Below are 21415 nucleotides of genomic sequence, written 5' to 3'. Positions count from 1 at the left end.
GTGTTGTGTGTGGGTGGGGGAGGGTTGGGGTTGGGGAGTAAAGGAGGAGAGTGCAAGGTGCTAGTACTGGGTTATGGGGCTGATGTGGGAAGTTTTGCATGGGGTGGGAGTGGCAACACAGGAATGGTGAATACAGGGTGAATACAAATACAAGGCAGCTGTTCTAATGCAGAGCCCAGGTGTGGTTAGGAGGAAAGTAAAAGTTTGCTGAAGTTAAGCTTTAGAGTTGACTGTGGTGAGAGTCGTTTGGGCGGCTGGGGGCTAGGCAGGATGGCAGACAGGGTTAGGGAGAATATTCATTCAATAAATATCGAATGTCCACCCCCCTGCCAGGCACTGAGGATGTATCATGAACCAAGAAGAAAGAATTCTCTCTTCTCATTGAGCTTTCTAGAAGGGGGAGGCAGATAATAAGATATAAGTAAACAAATAAGCATGATAATATGAGATAGTAATAAGTGTTGCTCTGAAGAAAATTAAACAGGGTAATGTGAGAGTGGTGCAGGGAAGGGTGATGTTGCTTTAATTTCAGGTGGTCAGGAAAGGCCTTCCTGAAGACGTGACATTTGAGCTGAGACCTGAATGATGAGTAGCCATGTGAAAACCAGGGGATGGTGTCAGTGTAGGTCCACCAGTTCTAACAAATGTACAGCTCTGGGGCAGGATGTTGATATTGGGGGAGGCTGTGCATTTGTGGGGACAGGTAACATAAGGAAAATCTCTGTACCTTCCACTCAATTTTGCTATGAACCTAAAACTGTTCTAAAAAATAAAGTTAATTAAAAAAAAAAATCATGGAAGAACAGTCCCAGTCAGAAAATATAGCAAGTGTAAGTGCAAAATCCCAGAGGTTCTAGGAAACAGAAAATAAAAGCCAGTGACCAGTGTCAAGATTAGGGGAACTGTTAGGTCTTCTAATTTAGGCCATGGTAAGGAGCCAAAATATTATTCTAGGTGGAATGGCAAGACATTGAAGAATGTTAAGCAGGGAAACAAATGGCCTCACACATACAAAGAACACTTTGATTGCTGTATGGGAAAAGGACTATATAAAGGCAAATGTGCAAGCAGCACGGCCATTGAGGAGGTAGCTGTCATCCTCCAGGCAAGCGACGATGGTGACTTGGATAAAGACAGTGGTATGGAGATGGTGAGAGGTAGATGGATTCTAAATATACTTTTAGAAAGTTTTTAGGACATACTGTCCTGATTGAATGTGGAGTACAAGGCAAAAGAGGAATCAAAGATGATGCCTTGAGATGGGACTAAGGGAACAGGTTTTGGCACAAAAAGTTCTGCTTATTTAAGTTGGAGGTATACATATTTGGGGTCAGAGATCCTTTTCTGCTCTTCTTCACTTAATCCAGGAGTTTACCTCCTAAGGAAGCCTCCCTCCTACCCTCTGAAACCCTCTAGGATAGGATTGTATTCTACAACAAGGTTTTCAAATGTGGCTCCCACGGTTCCCTGATCCATAGACTGAAGAAAATAAAACTGGGGCAGACTGAGACTGGGTCACTGTCAGTGAGCACCACTGAGCTCCTTTAGGTGCGTGGCTTAAGTGAGGACAGCTTCAGAGGGGCCAGACAGCCTCCCACCAAGGGGCTGAGGAATGTCTTACTACTACATCCTCCATGGGAATGGCAGTTTCCAGAGCTGGCCAAAAGCACTCCTAGTGGCTTCCCTCTGCCACCCAACATTAACCTTGATTCCATTTGCAGACAAGGCCCACCTTTCTCTCAATGCCAAGGAAGTCACACTGCTGCTCTGACCACAGATGAGGTGACAGAGGTTAAGTGTGGAGAGAGAGGACCATGAGGCTGGGTTGGAGAAGAGTCCTTTAGTCACTCATGGTGACTGGCAGGAAGCAGGCTGATGGGAGGTGACCCTATTATCAGTCACAATCCCGAGTTCCACCTTGGGCTTGAACAGGGAGGGGGTGTTGTTGGTAGCCCCCACATCAACCACACTCTGGTGGCTCAAGGAGTTGGATATGGTGGGAAAAGAAGTTTGCAGGAAGGTGGTCTGGAGAAGAGGTTTGAAAACCACCCACATAAAGGGTTAGTGAGAAATGAAACATTCATAAACTCCCTTCATCTCCTCTCCAACTCTCTCTGAATTCAGTGCAGTGGTCTGTATCAACAGGAGTGGGCCAAATAAATTCATGTTTGAGGTCAAGAAAAGAACCCCAAAGCACAGATACTTTTTCACAAACTTTATTAAATCTTGTGTTGGTATGGGGTATCTCTTACTGCATTCTACAATACTGGGATTCAAGAGGGTGGTAAAGTGGCAATGGTGAATTTGGGTATCTGGTCTCCCAAAAGTACCTGCCGCTCTACCCCTGACTCTGCAATGGCTGCCAGGCGGATCACCCCTCCACTGGAGCCATCCCGCTCCATGGCCAAAGCGAGAGCTGTGGATAAAAGGAGAAAGGTGGGTTCAGAGTCAGATGCTGAGATCACTGCAAGGAAGGAGGAATGTTGGGCTGGCTTGGAGGGGAGGGGCAGGGTTTGAAGCTCACAGGCCCAGAAGCCCAAGTTCTTACCATTGGCAGTGAATTGCAGACACTCTTCCTTGGTCATGCCTTCCCGGTAGGTAGCATCGACATAGCCATAGATGTAGGAACTCCCAGACCCTCCAATGGCAAAGGACTGCCTTACCATCATACCCCCCATGGGCACTGAATACACCTACCAGACGGAGAGAGAAGAGTCACTTGTTGTACCCTCCCTCCAACACATGTATATTCACCTTTCCATTGGGGCATTTGTCTGGGGAGAGTTAGTAGTAAGAGTAAGTGATGTAGAGACTAGAAAGCAAAATAGAAAAAGGATGGGGAGAGAGGATCGAAGACATGGTTCCAATTCTCATGCAGGGGGTGGGGGGAGGAGGAGAGGGTCTGACCTGCCCTCCTTCTTGAGGGTCCCAGCCAGCAACAATAATTCCCGCCATCAGGTCTTCCCGGTATCGGTAACACATCTCTTTAAAGAGGCTGGCTGCTGTGTGCACCAGTGGAGGCTCATTCAGTTCAATGCTAGACGGTGAGAGGAGTCACACAGAAAGAAGTGTCAGGACCTGGGAGTCAGGCCATTTAGCTTCTTAGGTCCAACTGCCTTCAGATATGTGTTCCTCCCCTACCCCACAGCACCTGTGGAAACCAAGCTGGTAAGTGACAGCATCAGCTACTGCTTGAGTATCAGCTGCTGAGCCTGAGCGGCAGCAGAAAATTCGATCATGAATAGGAGTCAGCTTGTCAGTCACTCGATTGGCGATGTAAGACCTGCAGGATGGCAGAATAGTGATGGAAGGACCCCATCTGCCTCCCACCTCCATCCCATCACTATCCACTTCCTTAGGGCCCACGGATAGGAATTCCAGTATTGCCTATTTGTTCTCAACCAAACTGAAATAGGCTGGACAGAGAACAGACTTTTGCAAGGATTTCACCAAATGGTGAGGGGAGTAGAAGCTGGGACAAATCTTTATCTCTAGAAAGAGAAGACACCTCCCTTCCCACAGTGGTCTGTGTTGGATAAGGGTGCGCTGGCAGGCAGGCAAGGAAAGGAAACATGGGAAGACCTTTCACAATCTGTCCTGAGCTCACTCACCCAGTAGTTGTTCTGGAGTCGGCCCCCAATACCACGCCCCCGTCAAATTGGACGGCCATGATAGTGGTCTGGGAAAAGGGAGAAAGGAGTGAGTCTGGGTCTTTCCACATTCTCCAGGGTACACAAACCCCAAAGATCCCTCTACTCAGTTTCCAGAATACGAAATTCGTGCGCCGCCGACCCATTTTCAAATTTATAGGGTCCTCAACAGCCTCAGAATACCAGAATCCCAACCCTCAAATCCCAAAAGACTCATCCCGTCCTTAAGCCCAGGGGCTTCACTCGCCCTGAAGAATTCCAGAATTCCACGTTTCAGGACACCCTTCACCTCCCACTCCGAACGTACCACGCCACCCCAGCATCCTCAGGACACCTCTCCCCCTGTCTCGAGCACAACACAGTCCACCTCCCCTCGGTCACCCCCATCAAATCTCTCAACCCTACTCATTTTTCTTTCCATAGCGTCAGGCTTTGTGCACATCTAATGAACCCCGACTCCTTCCTCACCCCCGTGGAAACTTCACGGTTTTCCCAGTCTGGAGTGATGGCCTCCGGCCCCCAGGCCGGTGCCGGCCCCACTCCCCGAGCAGCTACCAAGGTGGCCGCCATCTTCCTCCTCCGGTGCTGCCTCAAAGCAACTGTCGTAAAGCGCTCTGTCACTCTCGTTAGCTGCGCTCTGAGGTCTTGTTGGAGTGAAGCTACGCCGCGGTTGATGGCAGAAGGGAAAAGAAACGTGCGGTACGGCGTAGGTACAGTTCTTTTACGACAGTGAGCACTTGTTGGCAGTGTGGCAAGCAACAACAAAAAAGTCTGCGAAAAACGTTCCTGTTGGCCTGCGTAGTGCTTATCTTATTGGAGTTGCAGTTCAAAGGGCCCACAGCATAGACTTGAGGGTCTCTGAGTTAGAATGACTACACTATGTTTTCATTTCTCTTGGGTATATACGCTAGCAGTGGAATTGCTGAGTCCTATGGTAACTCTGTTTAACATTTTGAGGCATCGACAAATGTTTTCCGTGGCAGCGGCACCATTTTACATTCCCACCAGCCACATATGAGGGTTCTGATTTCTCCACATCTTCACCAACACTTGTTATTGTGCATCATTTTGATTACAGCCATTCTAGTGGATGTGAAGTGGCATCTTAAGGTTTTTTGTTTTTTTTTTTTGAGACAGAGTCTCACTCTGTTGCCTGGGCTAGAGTGCCGTGACGTCAGCCTAGCTCACAGCAACCTCAAACTCCTGGGCTTAAGCAATCCTACTGCCTCAGCCTCCCAAGTAGCTGGGACTACAGGCATGCACCACCATGCCCGGCTAATTTTTCCTATATATATTTTTAGTTGGCCAGATAATTTCTTTCCATTTTTAGTAGAGACGGGGTCTCGCTCAGGCTGGTCTCGAACTCCTGACCTCGAGCGATCCACCCGCCTTGGCCTCCCAGAGGGCTAGGATTACAGGCGTGAGCCACCGCACCCCGCCTATACTTGTTTTTTTCTAAGAGTTGTATAGTGTTACCTCTTCCATTTTTAGGTCTCTTATCCATTTTGAGTTAATTTTTGTGTGCGATGTGAAGAAGGAGTCCAAATTCATTCTTTTGCATGTGGATAGCCAGTTGTTCAAGTACCATTTATTGAATGATCTTGGCGCTCTTATCAAAAATCAGTTGACCATATATACATATATATATGGGTTTATTTCTGGATTTTGTTTTATTCCAATAATCTATATGTCTATCCTTATGCCAGCATCACACTGTCTCAATTATTGTAGCTTTTTGTACATTTTAAAAAATTAAGGTAAAATTCACATATCAAAATTAATGATTTTAAAGTGTACAATTCAGTGTCACTTAGTATATTTACAATGTTGTGCAATCATAACCACTATCTAGTTTCTGAATGTAGTAATTTCTGAAATCAGGAAATGTGAATCCTCCAACTTTGTTCTTCCTTTTCAAGATTGTTTTGGCTATTCTGGGTCCCTTGCATCTCCATGTAAATTTTAGGATTAGCAACTCATGAAGATGAGATGTTTTTCAATTTATTTAGATCTTCTTTAATTTATTTTAACAATGTTTTATAGTTTTCAATGTCCAGGTCTTGCACTTCTTTGGTTAAATTTGTTCCCAGTTTAATTGATAGTAACTGAAATACTTGTTAGCAAGTATTTTATCTTTTTTTTTTTTTCAAGACAGAGTCTTGCTCTGTTGCCCAGGCTACAGTGCAGTGGCATCATCATAGCTCACTGCAACCTCAAACTCCTAGGCTCAAATGATTCTTCTGTCTCAGCCTCTTGAGTGGCTGGGACTACAGGTGCATGCCACTTTGCCCAGCTAATTTTTTTCTATTTTTGGTAGAGAGGGGTTTCACTCTTGCTCAGGATGGTCTTGAACTCCTGACCTCAATCCTCCCATCTTGGCTTCCCAGAGTATTTTTTTCAATGGTATTGTAAGTGAAATTGTTTTCTTAATTTCACTTTTGGATTGCTCATTGCTAGTATATGGAAGTACAACTGATTTTGGTGTTGATCTTGTATCCTGCAACCTCATCAAACCATTTATTTTCTCTAGTAGTTTGTGTGTGTACATTCTTTAGGGTTTTTCTGTGTATATAATCATGTCATCTGCAAATACAGTTTTACTTCTTCCTCTCCAATCTGGATGCCTTTTATTTAATTTTCTTGCCTAACTGCCCTGGCTAGAAACTCCAGTGCAATGTTGAATAGAATGGCAAAATCAGACATCTTTTCTTGTTCTTGATTTTAGGGGGAAAGTCGAGGAAAAAGTTTTTCATATTAATAATTAAGTATGATGTGGATTTTTCTTTTTTTCTTTTTTCTTTTTTAAGAGATGGGGATCTTGCTCTGTTGTCCAAGGTGGTGTGGAGTGTAGTGGCCTGATCATAGTTCACTGCAGTCTTGAACTCCTGAGCTCAAGTGATCCTTCTGCCTCAGCCTCCCAAGTAGCTGGGACTACAGGCATGTGCCACCACGCCCAGGTCATTTTTTAGTAGAGATAGGGTCTCATTATATTGCTCAGGCTGGTCTTGAACTCCTGGCCTCAAGTGATCCTCCAACCTTGGCCTACCAAAGTGCTGGGATTACAGGCATAAGCCACCATGCTGGCCAGCTGTGGGTTTTTCATAGATGCCTTTTATCAGGCTGAGGAAGTTCCCTTTTATTCCTAGTTTGTTCATTGTTTTTTTTTTATGAAAGGATATTGGATTTTGTCAAATGCTTTCTTGAGTTTATTGAGATGATCATGTGTTTTTTTCTTTTATTCTGTGAATATGGTATATTACATTGATTTTCATATGTTCAACTAATTTTGCATTCCTGACATAAATCCCACTTGGTCATGGTACATAATCCTTTTTATATGCAGCTTACTAATATTTTTTGAGGATTTTTTGCATCTATCTTCATAAAATATATTGGTCTGTAGTCTTTTTGTTTGTTTTTCGTGAGATCTTTGGCATTGGTATCAGGGTAATACTGGCCTGATAGAATGAGTAAGGAGGTATTCCCTCCTCTTCTGTTTTCGGAAGAGTTTGTAAAGGGTCTCATTAATTCTTTAAACATTTGGTAAAATTCATCAGTGACGCCATCTTGTCCTTGGCTTTTCTGTGTGGGAAGTTTTTCTTTAAATACTAAATCTCAGCCGGGCGAGGTGGCTCACGCCTGTAATCCTAGCACTCTGGGAGGCCGAGGCGGGTGGATCGCTCAAGGTCAGGAGTTCGAGACCAGCCTGAGTAAGAGCGAGACCCCGTCTCTACTAAAAAATAGAAAGAAATTCTCTGGCCAACTAAAATATATATAGAAAAAATTAGCCGGGCATGGTGGCGCATGCCTGTAGTCCCAGCTACTCGGGAGACTGAGGGAGGCTGAGGCAGTAGGATCGCCTAAGCCCAGGAGTTTGAGGTTGCTGTGAGCTAGGCTGATGCCATGGCACTCACTCTAGCCCGGGCGACAAAGTGAGACTCTGTCTCAAAAAATAAATAAATAAATAAATAAATAAATACTAAATCTCTTCATTTGTTATAGCTCTATTCAGATTTTCTATGGATTCTTGAATCAATTTTGTTAGTTTATGTCTTTCTGGGAATTTGTCCATTTCATCTAGGTTATCAAATTTGTTGGCCTACAATTTTTTATAGTGTTTATTATAATCCTTTTTATTTCTGTAGTTAGTAGTAATGTCCCCTCTTTTCCTTTCTTTCTTTCTTTCTTTCTTTCTTTCTTTCTTTCTTTCTTTCTTTCTTTCTTTCTTTCTTTCTTTTTTTTTTTTTTTTGAGATAGGGTCTTGCTGTGTTGCCTGTGCTAGAGTGCAGTGGCATCATCATAGCTCACTGCAACCTCAAACCCCTAAGCTCAAGTGATCCTCCTGCCTCAGCCTCCAGAGTAGCTGGGACTACAGGCACAGGCCACCACACCCAGCTAACCTTTTAATTTTTTGTAGAGACAGGGTTTAAGCAGGGGGCTTAAACAACGCTCCTGCCTTGGCCTCCCAAAATGCTAGGATTACAGGCATGAGCTACCACACCCAGCACCCTCTTTCTTTCCTGATTTTAGTTATTTGAATCTTCTCTCTTTTTTCCCTTAGCCTGTCTAGCTAAAGCTTGTCAATTTTGTTGATCTTTTCAAAGAATCACCTTTTGGTTTCATTGATTTTTCTCTATTGTTTTTCTATTCTCTATGTGGTTTATCTCTACTCCAATCTTTATTATTTCCTTCCTTCTCCTTTCTTTAGGTTTAGTTTACTCTTCTTTTTCTGGTTTAAGGAGGGAACCCATTTGTCTGTTTGAGGGAAAAGCATTCTGGGCAGAGGGATGGCAACTGTAAATATCCTGAGGCAGAAGCATGCCTGACATGCTTGATGAATACTGAGGAGGTCAATTTGGCTAGAGCAGATAATGCAGGATCGTTACAAAGTATTCTCACTAAAAATATGATCCAGAAAATCTGCTTAAACTTGAAAAAAAATTAGTCTGAGTACAATGGGAAGTCATTGGAAGGAAGATTTTGAGCAGGGAAGTGACATGCTATGACCTACATTTTAAAGGGTCATTTTGACTGCTTTATTGAAAATACATTATAAGGAGGGAAGGGATGGGCAGAGAGACCATTAGGAGACTATCGCAATAGTCTAGGTGATATATTAGGTTGGCTTGGACAAGGGTAAGAGGAGTGGAGAAAGTGGGAAATGGTTAGGTTTTCAGAGATTGGATGTCAATGTGGTAAAAGATAAACAGAAGAATCAAGATGACAAAGTTTTTGGTCTAAGGACATGGAAGAATGGAGTTGTCATTTACTGAGCCAGCAAAGACAACAAAGGGAGCTCTTTGGGGGTAGGAGGTATTAGAAGCTTAGTTTTGGACATGTTAAGCTTACTAAGTCTAGTTGACATCCAAATGGAAATGCTGAATAGGCAGTTGTATATGGAGGATTCTGCAATCCAGGAGAAAATGGATTGGAGTTATGATTTGGGAATTATCAGTGTATGAAATGGTCAAGCTCTTTCATATTCATTATTGTTATGGGAGTGGCCAAGGGATCATTAAATAAAATACTCTCTCTGAGCACCCCGCTTGGTGTGAGGCATGACGCACATGTTTTAGGCTTGGGTAGTTTAAGGGAGCGGTTGCCATTTATTAATATTCACAGAAACAGGGAACAGAGGTGGTGCAGTTCTGGGGGGAAGTTGTGCGGTGTCTGGAAGTGTCCAGGAAAGAGTTGACTGTATGGGGTGGAGCTCAGGGGATAGGTCTGGGCTGGAGACTTGGCATGCATTTGCCACGGGAGTGGCTGAGATAGGCCAGGGGTAGCATGAGTCTCTCAGCAGCTGGGAACAGGGATGACACATCTTCCCATATACATTTTTTTATTTCCGTTAAGTGCCTGCCGTCATCACACAAAACGCCCTGCGTCGACAGCTGCCAAAGAACACTTTTTATTCCTCACAGCTCCTCCCATCTTTCTGAGACGGCGGATAGAACTCAAAATCATCCCCCGCAGAGGGCGGGCCTCAGCCGCGGCGGCGTCACTAGGCAGGCGGGGTATCTAGGCCGCCAGCCTGGAGCCTGGGCTTCGCTGGCCCTGCCCCTGGGCGCGCCCTTCCGTGCCGGTCCCCTGCAGCCGCCGTCCTCAGGCCAGCTGCGTCAGGCCGAGCTCGGCCAGCATGCCCTGGGTGCGGTTGTAGACATCCTCCAGGGTGCCGGCGGCCCGGGTCAGAGCGGTCCGCGCCTCCGCCTCTGTGGTTCCTGGACACGACAGCTCGAGCAAGCGGCCGCGACCCGGGAAGGAGAGGAACGCGAGGCGGGCGGCCTGACGGATGAGCCAGGGGTGGTGTGGGGCCAGGGCCGTGCCGTAGGCGTCGCCGCACTGCGCGCCGGCGTCCGGGCCTCCGAGCGCCCCGGTCGCCACCCGGTGGAGGCAGAGTTGGGACCAGCGCAGCGCGCGGTGGAGCAAGAGCAGCGTGCGTGAGCCCGAGGACCGGGCCGGGTCCCTGGGGACGGTCCCGGGCCGCTCCAGCAGGCCCGCCCGCCGCTCCCACGCCGCCATGGCCGCCAGCGAAGTGTAGTGCTCTGCGTCTGGGCCGCGCAGCCGAGCCTCGAGGGCTGTCACCTTGGTGGAGGCCTCGCTTGTGGCGAAGGTGAAGATGGAGCCCAAGGGAGTTAGGAGCCTGTGTGTTTGGTGGTGGGATGGGAGAGACCACTTGAGAGAGGGCGATGGAACCACGAGGAGGAGGGGACTGGCTTGCGGGAGGGAGACCACTCACTTGACTAGTTCCCTCCATCCTGCCAAATACTGCGACAACTCCACATCCCCTGCGGGGTTCAGACTGGCTTGGAATGGCCTCATCATGCGGCCCAGCATCCCTTGAGGTTCCAGACAGGGAGGCTCTTTCCATTGTGGGGCCACCAGGGCTCCCAACTCTTGCTGGACCTGGGGGATAGATATGAGGGGAAGGGGGCGGGAGCAGAGCCTCTAGGCTGCTGGACCTACTTAGCTAGCAGCATAGTCCTGCTCTGAAGAAATTGTTCCTAAGGTCTAGTTGGTGTCCCTCCTGCTGTACTCTCAGCTTCTGATGAGAGAGGGAAGAGGAGTGGGAAGACCGCCCTTTGCCAGATGCTCAGCCTGGCTTCACATCCCCCTCTTCAGGGTCCCATCTGGAGCTCCCACGCCTAGCCTGGCCCTGAACTTACCTGGAAGGGCGGCGGTCCCTCCCGAATGCAGGCCTGTGCCCCAGATCCGCAGCCTAAGAGGGCCCCTGAGGAGAGGGGGAGCGTTGAGCACCTGAGAAGCAGGGCTTGGACTCCTGAGTTCCTCCCAGAACAGCTGAGAGAGGGGGACGCTCACCCAGGATCCGAACACTGAGATAAAGAAGCAGCAGCAGGAAGATAGTGAGAGGAATTGAGTGGCGGAACCAGTGCTGCAGGGCTAGGGGCCGCCCCGGGACCCTCATGGCTGCTGCTGGCACCACCAGCCCCTGGCCAGTAGTGTCCTTCTGTCTCCAGGAGGGGAGAGAAGCCTGTGGTGCCTTGAGGTGCAAAGGGTTAATAATTAACCTACTGGGGCCCCCTCTCCCCTCTGCCCTTTGCCCCAGAGGGCAAGTACCCTGGGTGTGAGGGACCAGATTAAGGGAATTTGGGGAATTCTGTGGTGGCAATGACAGGTCTCTAGTTCCCTTCCCTGTACAGCCAGCTGTAGTAAGGGCAGCTTGGGTATTGGGAAGAGAGGCTGGGGTCAGAACCAGCTCCCCTACTGAGCAATGGTGTGGGCCCTAAGTTAACTCTGGGCTTGGGTTCCCTCCATTGTAAATTGAGGATAATAATAGGTACTTTGCAAGCCTGGTGTGAGGATTAAATGACAATGTATGTGAAAACACTGTAAATGAAAAGGCTGACCACAATTGCCCTATAAATCTTACTTATAAAAGTTCAAGCACTGGGGGACCTCCAGGATCCAGGGAACACCCACTTCTAAATTCTCTCTCCTATCCCTAGGGGGCCTTGTCTTGATTTGGATACATGACCTCTCAATCATATGCTTTAGGTTTTATCCTTTTACATTTTTGTGGTTTAATATTTTAAACTCCCCAGATTGGCTCCTCAATCATTCATTATACCAACCTTTAACTACTTCCACAAGCCAGGCCCTGTACTAGGCCTCAAGAATACAAAAGTGCCTTCAGCCAGGCATGGTGACTCATGCCTGTAATCCTACCACTTTGAGAGGCTGACCTGGAGGATCACTTGAGCCCAGGAGTTTGAGGTTGCAGTGCACTGCACTGTAACCAGGGTGACAAAGTGAGACCCTATCTCAAAAAAAAAAAAAAAAAAAGTGCCTTCACAGAGCTCAAGGTCCATTGGGAGAGAATTTATCGAATTTATCATCTGTCTTCCCTCCTGGAATGTGAACTCTGATGAAGACAGGGGCTTGTTTTTCTTGGTTTCTTACAGCACTTGGAATACTGCTTGAGCCAAAACACATTATTGATAAATAAACATGTATTGAATAAAAAAAGGAATGTGTATGAGGAATCAAGGGTGGTGACCCCTGTCAATTTTAGCCAGTTTTTGGGGTTTTTTTGTTTTGTAAATTAGGAGTCCACCTAGTGGTCATGTGAGGGAAGGCATTCTGGGAAAAGATAGGAGTGTACAGAAAGCAATGGAAGAAACAGCATCATTTGTTCTTAAAGATTCTTAGTCCCCTGTCCCTAAACTTCTTAGAATTGTTTCTTTCTCTCTGGGTATATTTTCTTCTGGGGTAGGGAGGGGTGTGCCAGAATCTCAAGGAATCAGGGCCCCAATCTCTAAGAAGACCCTTTCCAGCTCCTACAGTTCATGGATTTAGGCCCTATCCTCACTCTGATGCCCCCTCACGTACTGGAGGTCCCTTGCTCCTGACCAGTCCTGTCCCTGGAGGGATTCCTGCGGGATCATTTCCATTCCTAGCCCTGGTCTCCGCTCCCAGAGCTGGAATGTTTCCAGGCTTGTTAGCTGTGACCTTGGGCAAGTTGCTTGACAGTTCTGAGCCCCAGTTCCTTCATCTACAAAATAGGAAGGGTAATTCTCACCTCCTAAAATTGTGAGGATTAAATAAAACACGGCTGCTGCGAAGCGCTAACCACAATTAGTAGCTATAGTAAACCTCAGTAGGTGAAGCTCATTTGAATTCACCTGCCCTCACTGCCCCTCCTCCCCTAGCACTGGGAGCCTAGGCCTCCACGAGCAGGAAATCGAGTCTGCGGGGATCCAGGAGAGGATTAGTTTTGAGTGTCACTTAATCCGAGAGGTCCTTCCGCAATCGGAGCCCTCCATATGAGCCGAACTGATATAAACCTACTTAAGAGGCCTGGTTCCCAGGCGCTGAAGGATGGAACGGGGCTCGGGAACGAAGCTGTTGCTGCTGCTGTGGGTGACTTGCTGCAGACGTGCAGGGGCAGATGGCCCAAGCGGTTACACGTCGGTCATCGAAGTGACCAACGGGGGTCCCTGGGGAGAATGGGCCTGGCCTGAGATGTGTCCTGTCGGATTCTTCGCCAGCGGGTTCTCGCTCAAGGTAGGGGCTCAGGCCTAGGTGCTGGAGGGGGCAGAGATGCGCGGGGCCAGCGGAGCCCAAGGATGGCAGTCCCCTGACTCCTCCTCGCCACCCAGGTGGAGCCCCCCCAAGGCATTCCTGGCGACGACACGGCTCTGAACGGCATCCGGCTGCACTGCGCGCGCGGGAATGCCCAGCGCAACACGCATGTGGTGGAGTCCCAGTCTGGAAGGTGGGGGGCAGGGGTCAAGGATCCCCTAGGGTGAGGGCATGTCCTTTATCCCCTGTTATACGCCCCCCGCCTGGCAGGCGGGCTCTTCCAGAGCTACAGGGCAGTTTAGACCTGGGCGTGGGAGCCGCCTGTGAATGGAAGACCTCTCTTCCGAACGTCCGCGGAGTCCGGTGGCCAGATGCAACTCACCGGGTCTTGTAGCGCCTGCTTTGGAAAGTCCCAAGGGCTGGATCGGTCTGGAGGTGGGCAGGGGGAGCCCACAAATCTATCGCGTCTTCCTTTTGCTTGCAGGTGGGGCGCGTGGAGTGAGCCGCTGTGGTGTCCCGGCGGCGGCTTCCTAGTGGCCTTCTCGCTTCGCGTGGAGGCACCCGTGACCCCCGGGGACAACACAGCAGCTAACAACGTGCGCTTCCGCTGCTCCGACGGCACGGAAATGGAGGGGCCTGGGCTGAGCTGGGGAGAGTATGGAGACTGGAGCGACCCATGCCCCAAAGGCTCCTGCGGCCTGCAGACCAAGATCGAGGGACCTAGAGGTCTCCGCGATGACACGGCGCTGAACGACGCGCGCTTATTCTGCTGCCACAGTTGACACCGCCGCCGCCCTCTCCGCTACCCAAAGGCTAGTCCCACGTCCCGCTATTAAAGCTTCTAGGTCTCGGGTTTGGTCTTGCCTGTTTTAGGGATGGGAAACCGCGTCTCCTTTTTCCCTTCTATCTAGCACTGGGCAAGGCGTACATTGGGGTTTGGTCTCAGGGGTCCGTGGCAGACCGCTGAAAGATACGGATCCATAGTCCAGAAAAATGCACCTAAACACATACTTGTTCAGACAGGTAAAGGAGGTCTCTGGCTTTCTGAGCCCACCTGCAGACACCCCGCCCCCAGTAAGAGCCCAGGCTGCCTCCTTTCTGAACCACCAGTGACCTCAGATTAAGAAAATTCTACCAAATTAGGATGTGACAAGGCTTTAAGGCTTCCTTTTCTAGAGTTTAAGAGGCTAAAGTGTCTTTTTCATAATTTCCCTTATTTTCTCCTACAAAACCCAAACAGTGGCTTTTATAAATACCGATTCCTGTTTCCTGTTCTCTCTGCCTGGAACCCCTTCACCCAATCCAGATGGTTAGCGAACCTACTAGATGTCAGCTCAAATCTCACTTTCTCAGACTTCACCTATCATAAAAAATAGTCCCTCTGTTAGTCAACCTCTATCCCATTACCAACTTTTTAAAAGAATTTTATTTTGTGTGTGGTTTGGGTTTTTCTTTTTGTGTACATTTGAGACAGCATCTGCTCTGTTGCCAGGGTTAGAGTGCAGGGGACTGATCAGAGCCCACTACAACCTCAAACTTCATGGCTTCCCCAAAGTGCTAGAATTACAAGCTGTGAGCTACCACACACCTCCTTTTTTTTTTTTTTTTTAAAGAGACAGGGCCTCACTCTGTTGCCCAGGTTGGAGTGCAGTGGCTCAATCATAGCTCACTGCAGCCTCAAACACTTGGGCTCAAGGAATCCTACTGCCTCAGCCTCTCAAGTAGCTGGGACTACAGGTACATGCCACCACTCCTGGTTAATTTTTTTTAAATTGAGACTGCATCTGGCTACATTAACCAGGCTGGTCTTGAACTCCTGGCCTCAAGTGATCCTCTCGCCTCAGCCTCCCAAGTGCGGGAATTACAGGCTGAGCCACCTCACCCAGCCTACCAATGAGTTTTAAAAAAGTGCTTATTACCAATTGAAATAATCTTTTGCCTCTTTAATAAATTGCCCATCTTTCACTCCTGGAATGTTAAGTTCTTTGAGAACCCAGAACCCGTCTATCTTGTTTACCACTTTATTTTCAGTGCAACCCCTAATAGCTCAGTATCCATTTGTTAAGATAATAATAAGAGGGTACAGGGATCCCAAACATGAGAGCCCCAAGCCTGAGTGTATCTGGAAGCCCTCGCATACTCCTCCTTGCATAGGGCACAATCTGAGATGCGAAGAGAGCTCAAAGAGTTTATTCCAGCCAACCAGGGTGTGGAGGGGCCAAGCGGGTGTCGACAAACAAACCAGCAGGTGTAACTGGATGGTCAGTGAAGCCTCAGTGAGGGGTGCCCTGCGGAAAAGAGAAAGTGAGGACGCAGCCAGGAGCAAGCAGGTTCCTTCTACAACTCCACCCCATGCCATCCTACCTCCTTTTTCCTGCAGTCTCCACAGAAGACACCAATGGTTGCGTTCACCAGTTGTATCCCACACAGCACGATTTCTAGGCATGAGGCCGCCACCAGCAAGGAGAATAGTGTCACATTCCAGGGGACCACGTTAGGCGGCTCCTCGCACAAATCCCATTGAGTCCGGTTGAGCAAGTAAGCACCTCTGTGGGTGGGACAGGGTCACGTGAGAGGAGGTCATCTGGCGTGCCCCCCCCACCCCCACGCACACGTCTAGGGCATTTGCAAAGGGCTCAGTTGGCCCACGTGAAGGGAGCTCTCTCAAAGCTGAGACCTGCCCACGTTTCCCAGTGGGAAGGATAGGTGGGAAGAGGCAAAGAATGGAAGACAGGAATACAGGCTAAACCTTACTCGGTATCTTCAAAGTGGTAGTTCCACTTGCCGTTCATTAAGCATTTGGGTCCAATTCGGAGCCCTGCTCCCGACACTGAGAGGCAGTATATGGCACCAAGCACCCCGAATGCCGAGGAGAAGACCGAGCGGAGCATCTGGATGTGGTGTGGAAGGTGAGGTGAATCCGACCACAACCTCCCCACTTGTCCCACCGCACCTGGCTTGGCCCCCACATCACCGCGCTCCTCTTGAGTCAGGTTTAAAATACATTTCCCATCAAACCCCAGGCTTGGAGTTAGGCTAACCCTAGGAGCCAGCGGGCAGAGGTTCATGGGGATTGTAGTCCCCTCCGGCCAGGCACATTGAGGCCTAGGATTTGCGGGTGTGGGTGCGGGTGTGAGGGACGGGTGAAGCAGAGCCTGGGACTCTGCAGACAAGCTCCTGTAGCTAGGAATTCTGTACAGAGTGCTGTGGCTCTGCGAGGACAGGTTCAAAGACTGAGTCTTGACTTGTTGCCCGGGCTAAAGTGCGTGGCGTTAGCCTAGCTCACAGCAACCTCAAACTCCTGGGCTCAAGCGATCCTCCTGCCTCAGCCTCCCGAGTAGCTGGGACTACAGGCATGTGCCACCATGCCTGGCTAATTTTTTCTGTATATTTTTTTTAGTTGTCCATATAATTTCTTTCTATTTTTTAGTAGAGACGGGGTCTCGCTCTTGCTCAGGCTGGTCTCGAACTCCTGAGCTCAAGGGATCCTCCTGCCTCAGCCTCCCAGATTGCTAGGATTACAGGCATGGGCCACAACGCCTGGCCCTGACCTCCTTCTTAATTTGGATCTTACCCTGCAGCGATTTCCACAGCAGCCTGCACCACAACAGCCCTTGCCCCCTGCACGAACAGCTGCAATTCCTGGACACAGTACCTGTGGGGCAAGAGTCAGTGTGATAACAAGTCCCCACAACCCTCACTTCCCACCCTGACCCCCTATCCACAAAGCCTTGCTTGTATTAACGCTTATCTCTTCTGGGAGGCTGCTGTGATGCCCTCAACACATTGGACTATAGGGAGACCTTATCGTTACTTCTCCCAGAGCTGCTGGGCTTTACATAAATAGTATATCATTATTTACGTGCCTACCTTATCTCTGTCCAGATTGTAGCTTACTGGAGGGTAGAGTCCAATATCATTATATTCCTTGACACACAGTAGGTGCCCAACTGAATGGGAGTCAGGAGGCCTGAGTTTTAATGCCAACCCTGCACTACTTCACACTCTATGAATTGATTCATCTCTCTGAGTCTCAGTTGTGTCCTATGTAAAATGGGTCTGCAGGAGGTACCTCACAGAGCTGTTCTTAAGATTTAATGAGATAACAAGCTGACTTGGTTTCAAGACTGGCTCAGAGTAAATGCTCAATAACTATAAATTCTCTCAGCAGCAGGAAGAGATAGTGGCGTTGGAGTGTCTGCTGAATTGGGATTATGGTAGAGAGTGGAAGGATTATGCTAGTGGTTGCTGTGATGTGCAGTGTAGGATATCCCGAGATTCATTTTTTTTTTTTTTGAGACAGAGTCTCACTCTGTTGCCGTGGCTAGAGTGCCATGGCGTCAGCCTAGCTCACAGCAACCTCAAACTCCTGGGCTCAAGCGATCCTCCTGCCTCAGCCTCCCAAGTAGCTGGGACTACAGGCACGTGCCACCATCCCAGCTAATTTTTTCTATATATGTTTAGTTGTCCAGCTAATTTCTTTCTATTTTTAGTAGAGACGGGGTCTCGCTCTTGCTCAGGCTGGTCTCAAACTCCTGAGCTCAGACGATCCACCTGCCTCGGCCTCCCAGAGTGCTAGGATTACAGGCGTGAGCCACCACACCAGGCCAATGCTCACAACTTCTTTTTGTCATTTGGGTCTCAGTTCAGACATCACCTCGTGGAGGCCTTCCCCAAAATGCTATAAAAAGTGGTTCCCAGGCCAGGCATGGTAACTCACACCTGTAATCCTAGCACTCTGGGAGGTTGAGGCAGGAGGATTGTTCGAGGTCAGGAGTTTGAGACCAGCCCGAACAAGAGCGAGACGCCGTCTCTACTAAAAATAGAAAGAAATTATCTGGACAACTAAAAATATATAGAAAAAATTAGCCAGGCATGGTGGTGCATGCCTGTGGTCCCAGCTACTTGGGAGGCTGAGGCAGGAAGATCACTTGAGCCCGGGAGTTTGAGGTTGCTGTGAGCTAGGCTGATGCCACGGCACTCCAGACTGGGCAACAGAGCGAGACTCTGTCTCAAAAAAAAAAAAAAAAAAAAAAAGTGGTTCCCCCACCTTGCTTAGGAACTCTTTATGATAGCAACCTGCTTTATATCTTGATGTCACCTACTTGTATCTGAAATCATCTCTCTTATTTATTTACTTCATTCATTTAATGACTGTTAATTGAGTGCTTGTTAAGTGCTAGGGACTAATCCAGGCACCAGGCACATCGTAGCCAACAAAATAGGCAGTCCTTGCTCTTACAGGGCTTGTGGTCTTGCTTCCTTGATACCAGTTGCCTCACCAACAGGAACACAAGCTTCTGGGAGAGCAGAGATCTTGTCTGTGTCCCCATGGCTTAGGGTGGTGCTTCTTGAGAGTGACTCTGGGCACAGAGGTGGGGGAAGGCAGCTGTGAATCAGTGTGTTGGGGGACAGCCTTGGAGATCTCCCCTGAAGCGGGCTGGTTAGATTGGGCAGAGGAGTGTGGGCGGGGGTGGAGGTGGTTTAGGCTGGAGACGGGGTGCAGTGTGACACTGGGTAAAGGAGTGTGACATCTCAGAGAGAGTTGCATTCAGAGGAATAGAGAGAGTCCAAAAGCCATGAATCCATGCAGGAGGAGGAGGAGGAGAAAAGACACCAGACGGTAAGAGAGGATTGTTGGATAAAGGAGAGGTATCCACTGTTAGCTAACAGAAGCATGACCACAAAAGGGAGGAAGGTGAGATCTTTCCTAGAGAATGTCATCAGTGAACTGTCCTGAGAAGTGGAAACCTGTGCTGGGTAGATCTTTTGTTTTTATCCCATGAAGATTTGAACTAGGTTGGCCATTCAGAAGTTCCCCTAAATGGGGAGGGAGTTGGAGGATGGGGGTTAGGAAGTCTGGAAATCTGTCTCCTCTTCCTTCACTTCTCCTGACAGATCCTAGTCTCAAGGACAACTTGGGGGCACCTTCTCTGCCATACTGCCCTAGGCTCTGAGTTTATTCTTAGCACCCAGCACAGAGTGGGCATGCAGAAACGTGGGCAGAGAGGGAACAGATGTGGATGTGGGGGAGGGTGACACTGAGTTAACAGTGTAGAGTTACTAATCTGTGATGTCACTCCCTGGCTTCAGACATATTCACTACACTCACCCTACTATGCCTATTATTATTATCCTGCCCTGATGACATCTCTCACAGCCAGCTGCTCCTTCTGCCTCGACCCTAGTAGTGAGGTGTCCCCAGCATCTGCTCAACAGTGGGAGTGGGGAGGAACAGGTAGGACACGCTCCCTACCCAGTCAGGAAGCTCTTTAGAGCAGTGAGGCTTCCTTCCTTCCTGTTTCCCTCAGACATTCAGCCTAGGACCCTAGGCAAAGTGTGCCTAACTAGTGTAGGGAAGAATTGGGTGGACTTCTTGTTCCCACAAAGCCATTGCTATCCTTTCCCAGGCAACCATCCTTTTTTCCTCTCTCCCTCTCCCTCTCCCTCCTGTTCAGAGCCCCTTAGAGTGGCATTGAGCCCCCAGTCCCCAGCCTTCTCACCATCAGGCCCCCGCCGATGAAGCCCGCCATGAGCCAGACTTGCAAGCTGAGGTGGTCACTGGTCCAGGTGGTCTCTCCGTTAGGCACCAGCAGGAGGGCATTGGCCACGATGCAGATCAGGGAGAGGGGGATGAGGCAGAGCCCCACACAGCGGGCACACTTTCCCGTGCACATGCTAAAGCGATAGGAAGGCCAGGTGGTGAGTGAAAGTGCAGGAGGTTCCCAGGTCCAGAGGAAAACAAGCCCGGAGCAGGAGCAAAGGTCAGGGAAGAGGAGTGGCAGAAACTGGCTGGATGACAGCGATAAGGGAGAGTGGCACAGGAGGGAGAGGGAGAGGTGCTGCAGCCCTGAAGTGAAGTGGGGGATGCGGTGGTGGGCAGAGATGGGGGAGCTTGACACGCAGAGGAAGCTGCCTGGGGTTAGTGTCTTGCTCTTTTTTGTGCATGCACCTCTCCACAGCCCCTCTGTCGGTCCCTTAACTACACTGTGGCTTAGCCAAGCCCCTTAATGTTTCTGAGTCTCAGTCGCCTCATCTGTATAAAGGGTATAGGGATGTCACTTGCCTCATGGGGGGTTCTGAGGATCAAATGGGGGCAACATGAGAAGTATTTTGTAAACTAGGAAGCACAAAGCAGATGTATGGTGGCCTCATCCTTTTTATTGGTGCCACAGGGAGAGTTCCTCCTAGAAAGAAACTAAAAAGATGATAGTGGGCTTTCATTGTCCTTTCATTTCTTTTCCTCAGTATCTGATTATTGACCCTTCCTCCTGTTGAGGCCATACCTGTTTCTGAGGGTTGGCTTGAGACTGAGGCCTGACTGATTAGCGCATTCTAGCTCTCTGGCCTCCATGTTTGATTCAGCGACGGCCACGTGATCCAAGCCAGTACTGTGCGAATCAATCTCTGGGTATTTTTGGTTGGCATTCTGAGGTCAAAGAAGTTCTCTTTTTGTTGGAGTGCTGAATCAACAAAAAGAAGTTATTACTCAATTATTGTATACATGTTCAAGTTGCTTTTTGTGTGTAAAAAGCAACAGAATTGCATTTCTGAGAATGTTTGGATTTGGAAATAACCCTGTGTCTCCTTCTTCTCCTTTTTGGGGAAGTCATCTTAGCTCATCAAGAGATGAAGTAAAATAAAAACTTCCAAATGGGGAAGTCTTCGCTTAAGTCTAAATAATTTTTATAAATCTAGTCACAAAACTAGGTGTAAGTTTCAAAAATCATTTAAAGAGAAAACATAGAATATAAATTCTAAAAATGAAATTAGGCTGGGCGCCTAATATCCCAGCACAAAAAATAAAAAATAAAAAAATTAGCTGGGTGTGGTGGCATACACCACACCTGTAGTCTCAGCTACTCGGGAGGCTGAGGCAAGAGGATTGGTTGAGCACAGGAATTTGAGGTTACAGTGAACTATGATTGGGGGAGCCACTGTACTCCAGCCTAGGCAACAGAGTACGATCCTGTCTCAATACAAGATAAATAAAAAAATAAAAATACAAATGATATTGACAGTACTAAAGATATCAATCATTTATTGCCTGCCACGCCAAGTCCATTTTAAGGAACTATATTAAGTAACAGAAAACTCAACTCTTTTGAAAGAGAAAGGGAAATTACTAGTTCAGCCAATGAAAACAAGGTAGCACTACTTCAGGTAGTGGGTTTTGTTTTTTTATCTATAAATGAGCACTCTATTTTTATACTGAGCTAATATTG

General features: G+C 48.4%; 4 protein-coding genes across 6 annotated transcripts; 1 reads left to right on the top strand and 3 right to left on the bottom strand.

Annotated features, from left to right (window-relative positions):
* Positions 1-2200: 2200 nt before the first annotated feature.
* Positions 2201-4266, bottom strand: PSMB6 (proteasome 20S subunit beta 6). Its single transcript, XM_045527093.1, has 6 exons — positions 4119-4266; positions 3612-3679; positions 3152-3283; positions 2908-3037; positions 2549-2693; positions 2201-2416 (listed from the first exon to the last, which is right to left on the bottom strand). Exons 1-6 carry the CDS (start codon positions 4218-4220, stop codon positions 2274-2276), a joined length of 720 nt encoding a protein of 239 aa, XP_045383049.1. The 5' UTR covers positions 4221-4266; the 3' UTR covers positions 2201-2273.
* Positions 4267-9297: 5031 nt separating this feature from the next.
* On the bottom strand, positions 9298-11107 carry GLTPD2 (glycolipid transfer protein domain containing 2). The gene is made up of 4 exons (XM_045527088.1): positions 10968-11107; positions 10814-10878; positions 10387-10553; positions 9298-10290 (listed from the first exon to the last, which is right to left on the bottom strand). The coding sequence occupies exons 1-4, from the start codon at positions 11071-11073 to the stop codon at positions 9753-9755; spliced, it is 876 nt and encodes a 291-aa protein (XP_045383044.1). The 5' UTR covers positions 11074-11107; the 3' UTR covers positions 9298-9752.
* Positions 10173-14036, top strand: VMO1 (vitelline membrane outer layer 1 homolog). Of its 3 annotated transcripts, none has more exons than XM_045527089.1 (4): positions 10173-10260; positions 12818-13172; positions 13268-13383; positions 13675-14036. In XM_045527089.1, exons 2-4 carry the CDS (start codon positions 12987-12989, stop codon positions 13970-13972), a joined length of 600 nt encoding a protein of 199 aa, XP_045383045.1. In that variant the 5' UTR covers positions 10173-10260; positions 12818-12986; the 3' UTR covers positions 13973-14036. The 3 variants fall into 3 exon arrangements, with proteins under 3 accessions (XP_045383045.1, XP_045383048.1, XP_045383046.1); XM_045527090.1 differs by having other exon boundaries at positions 10174-10260; positions 12977-13172; XM_045527092.1 differs by lacking the exon at positions 13268-13383 and having other exon boundaries at positions 13675-14027.
* Positions 14037-15197: 1161 nt separating this feature from the next.
* TM4SF5 (transmembrane 4 L six family member 5) lies at positions 15198-20023 on the bottom strand. The gene is made up of 5 exons (XM_045527087.1): positions 19694-20023; positions 16765-16845; positions 15945-16081; positions 15555-15738; positions 15198-15478 (listed from the first exon to the last, which is right to left on the bottom strand). Exons 1-5 carry the CDS (start codon positions 19865-19867, stop codon positions 15464-15466), a joined length of 591 nt encoding a protein of 196 aa, XP_045383043.1. The 5' UTR covers positions 19868-20023; the 3' UTR covers positions 15198-15463.
* Between the last annotated feature and the right edge of the window lie 1392 nt (positions 20024-21415).

This window comes from Lemur catta, chromosome 15 (genome assembly GCF_020740605.2).
Source record: "Lemur catta isolate mLemCat1 chromosome 15, mLemCat1.pri, whole genome shotgun sequence".
NCBI lineage: Eukaryota > Metazoa > Chordata > Mammalia > Primates > Lemuridae > Lemur > Lemur catta.
This window is presented reverse-complemented; position numbering and strand designations above follow the sequence as displayed.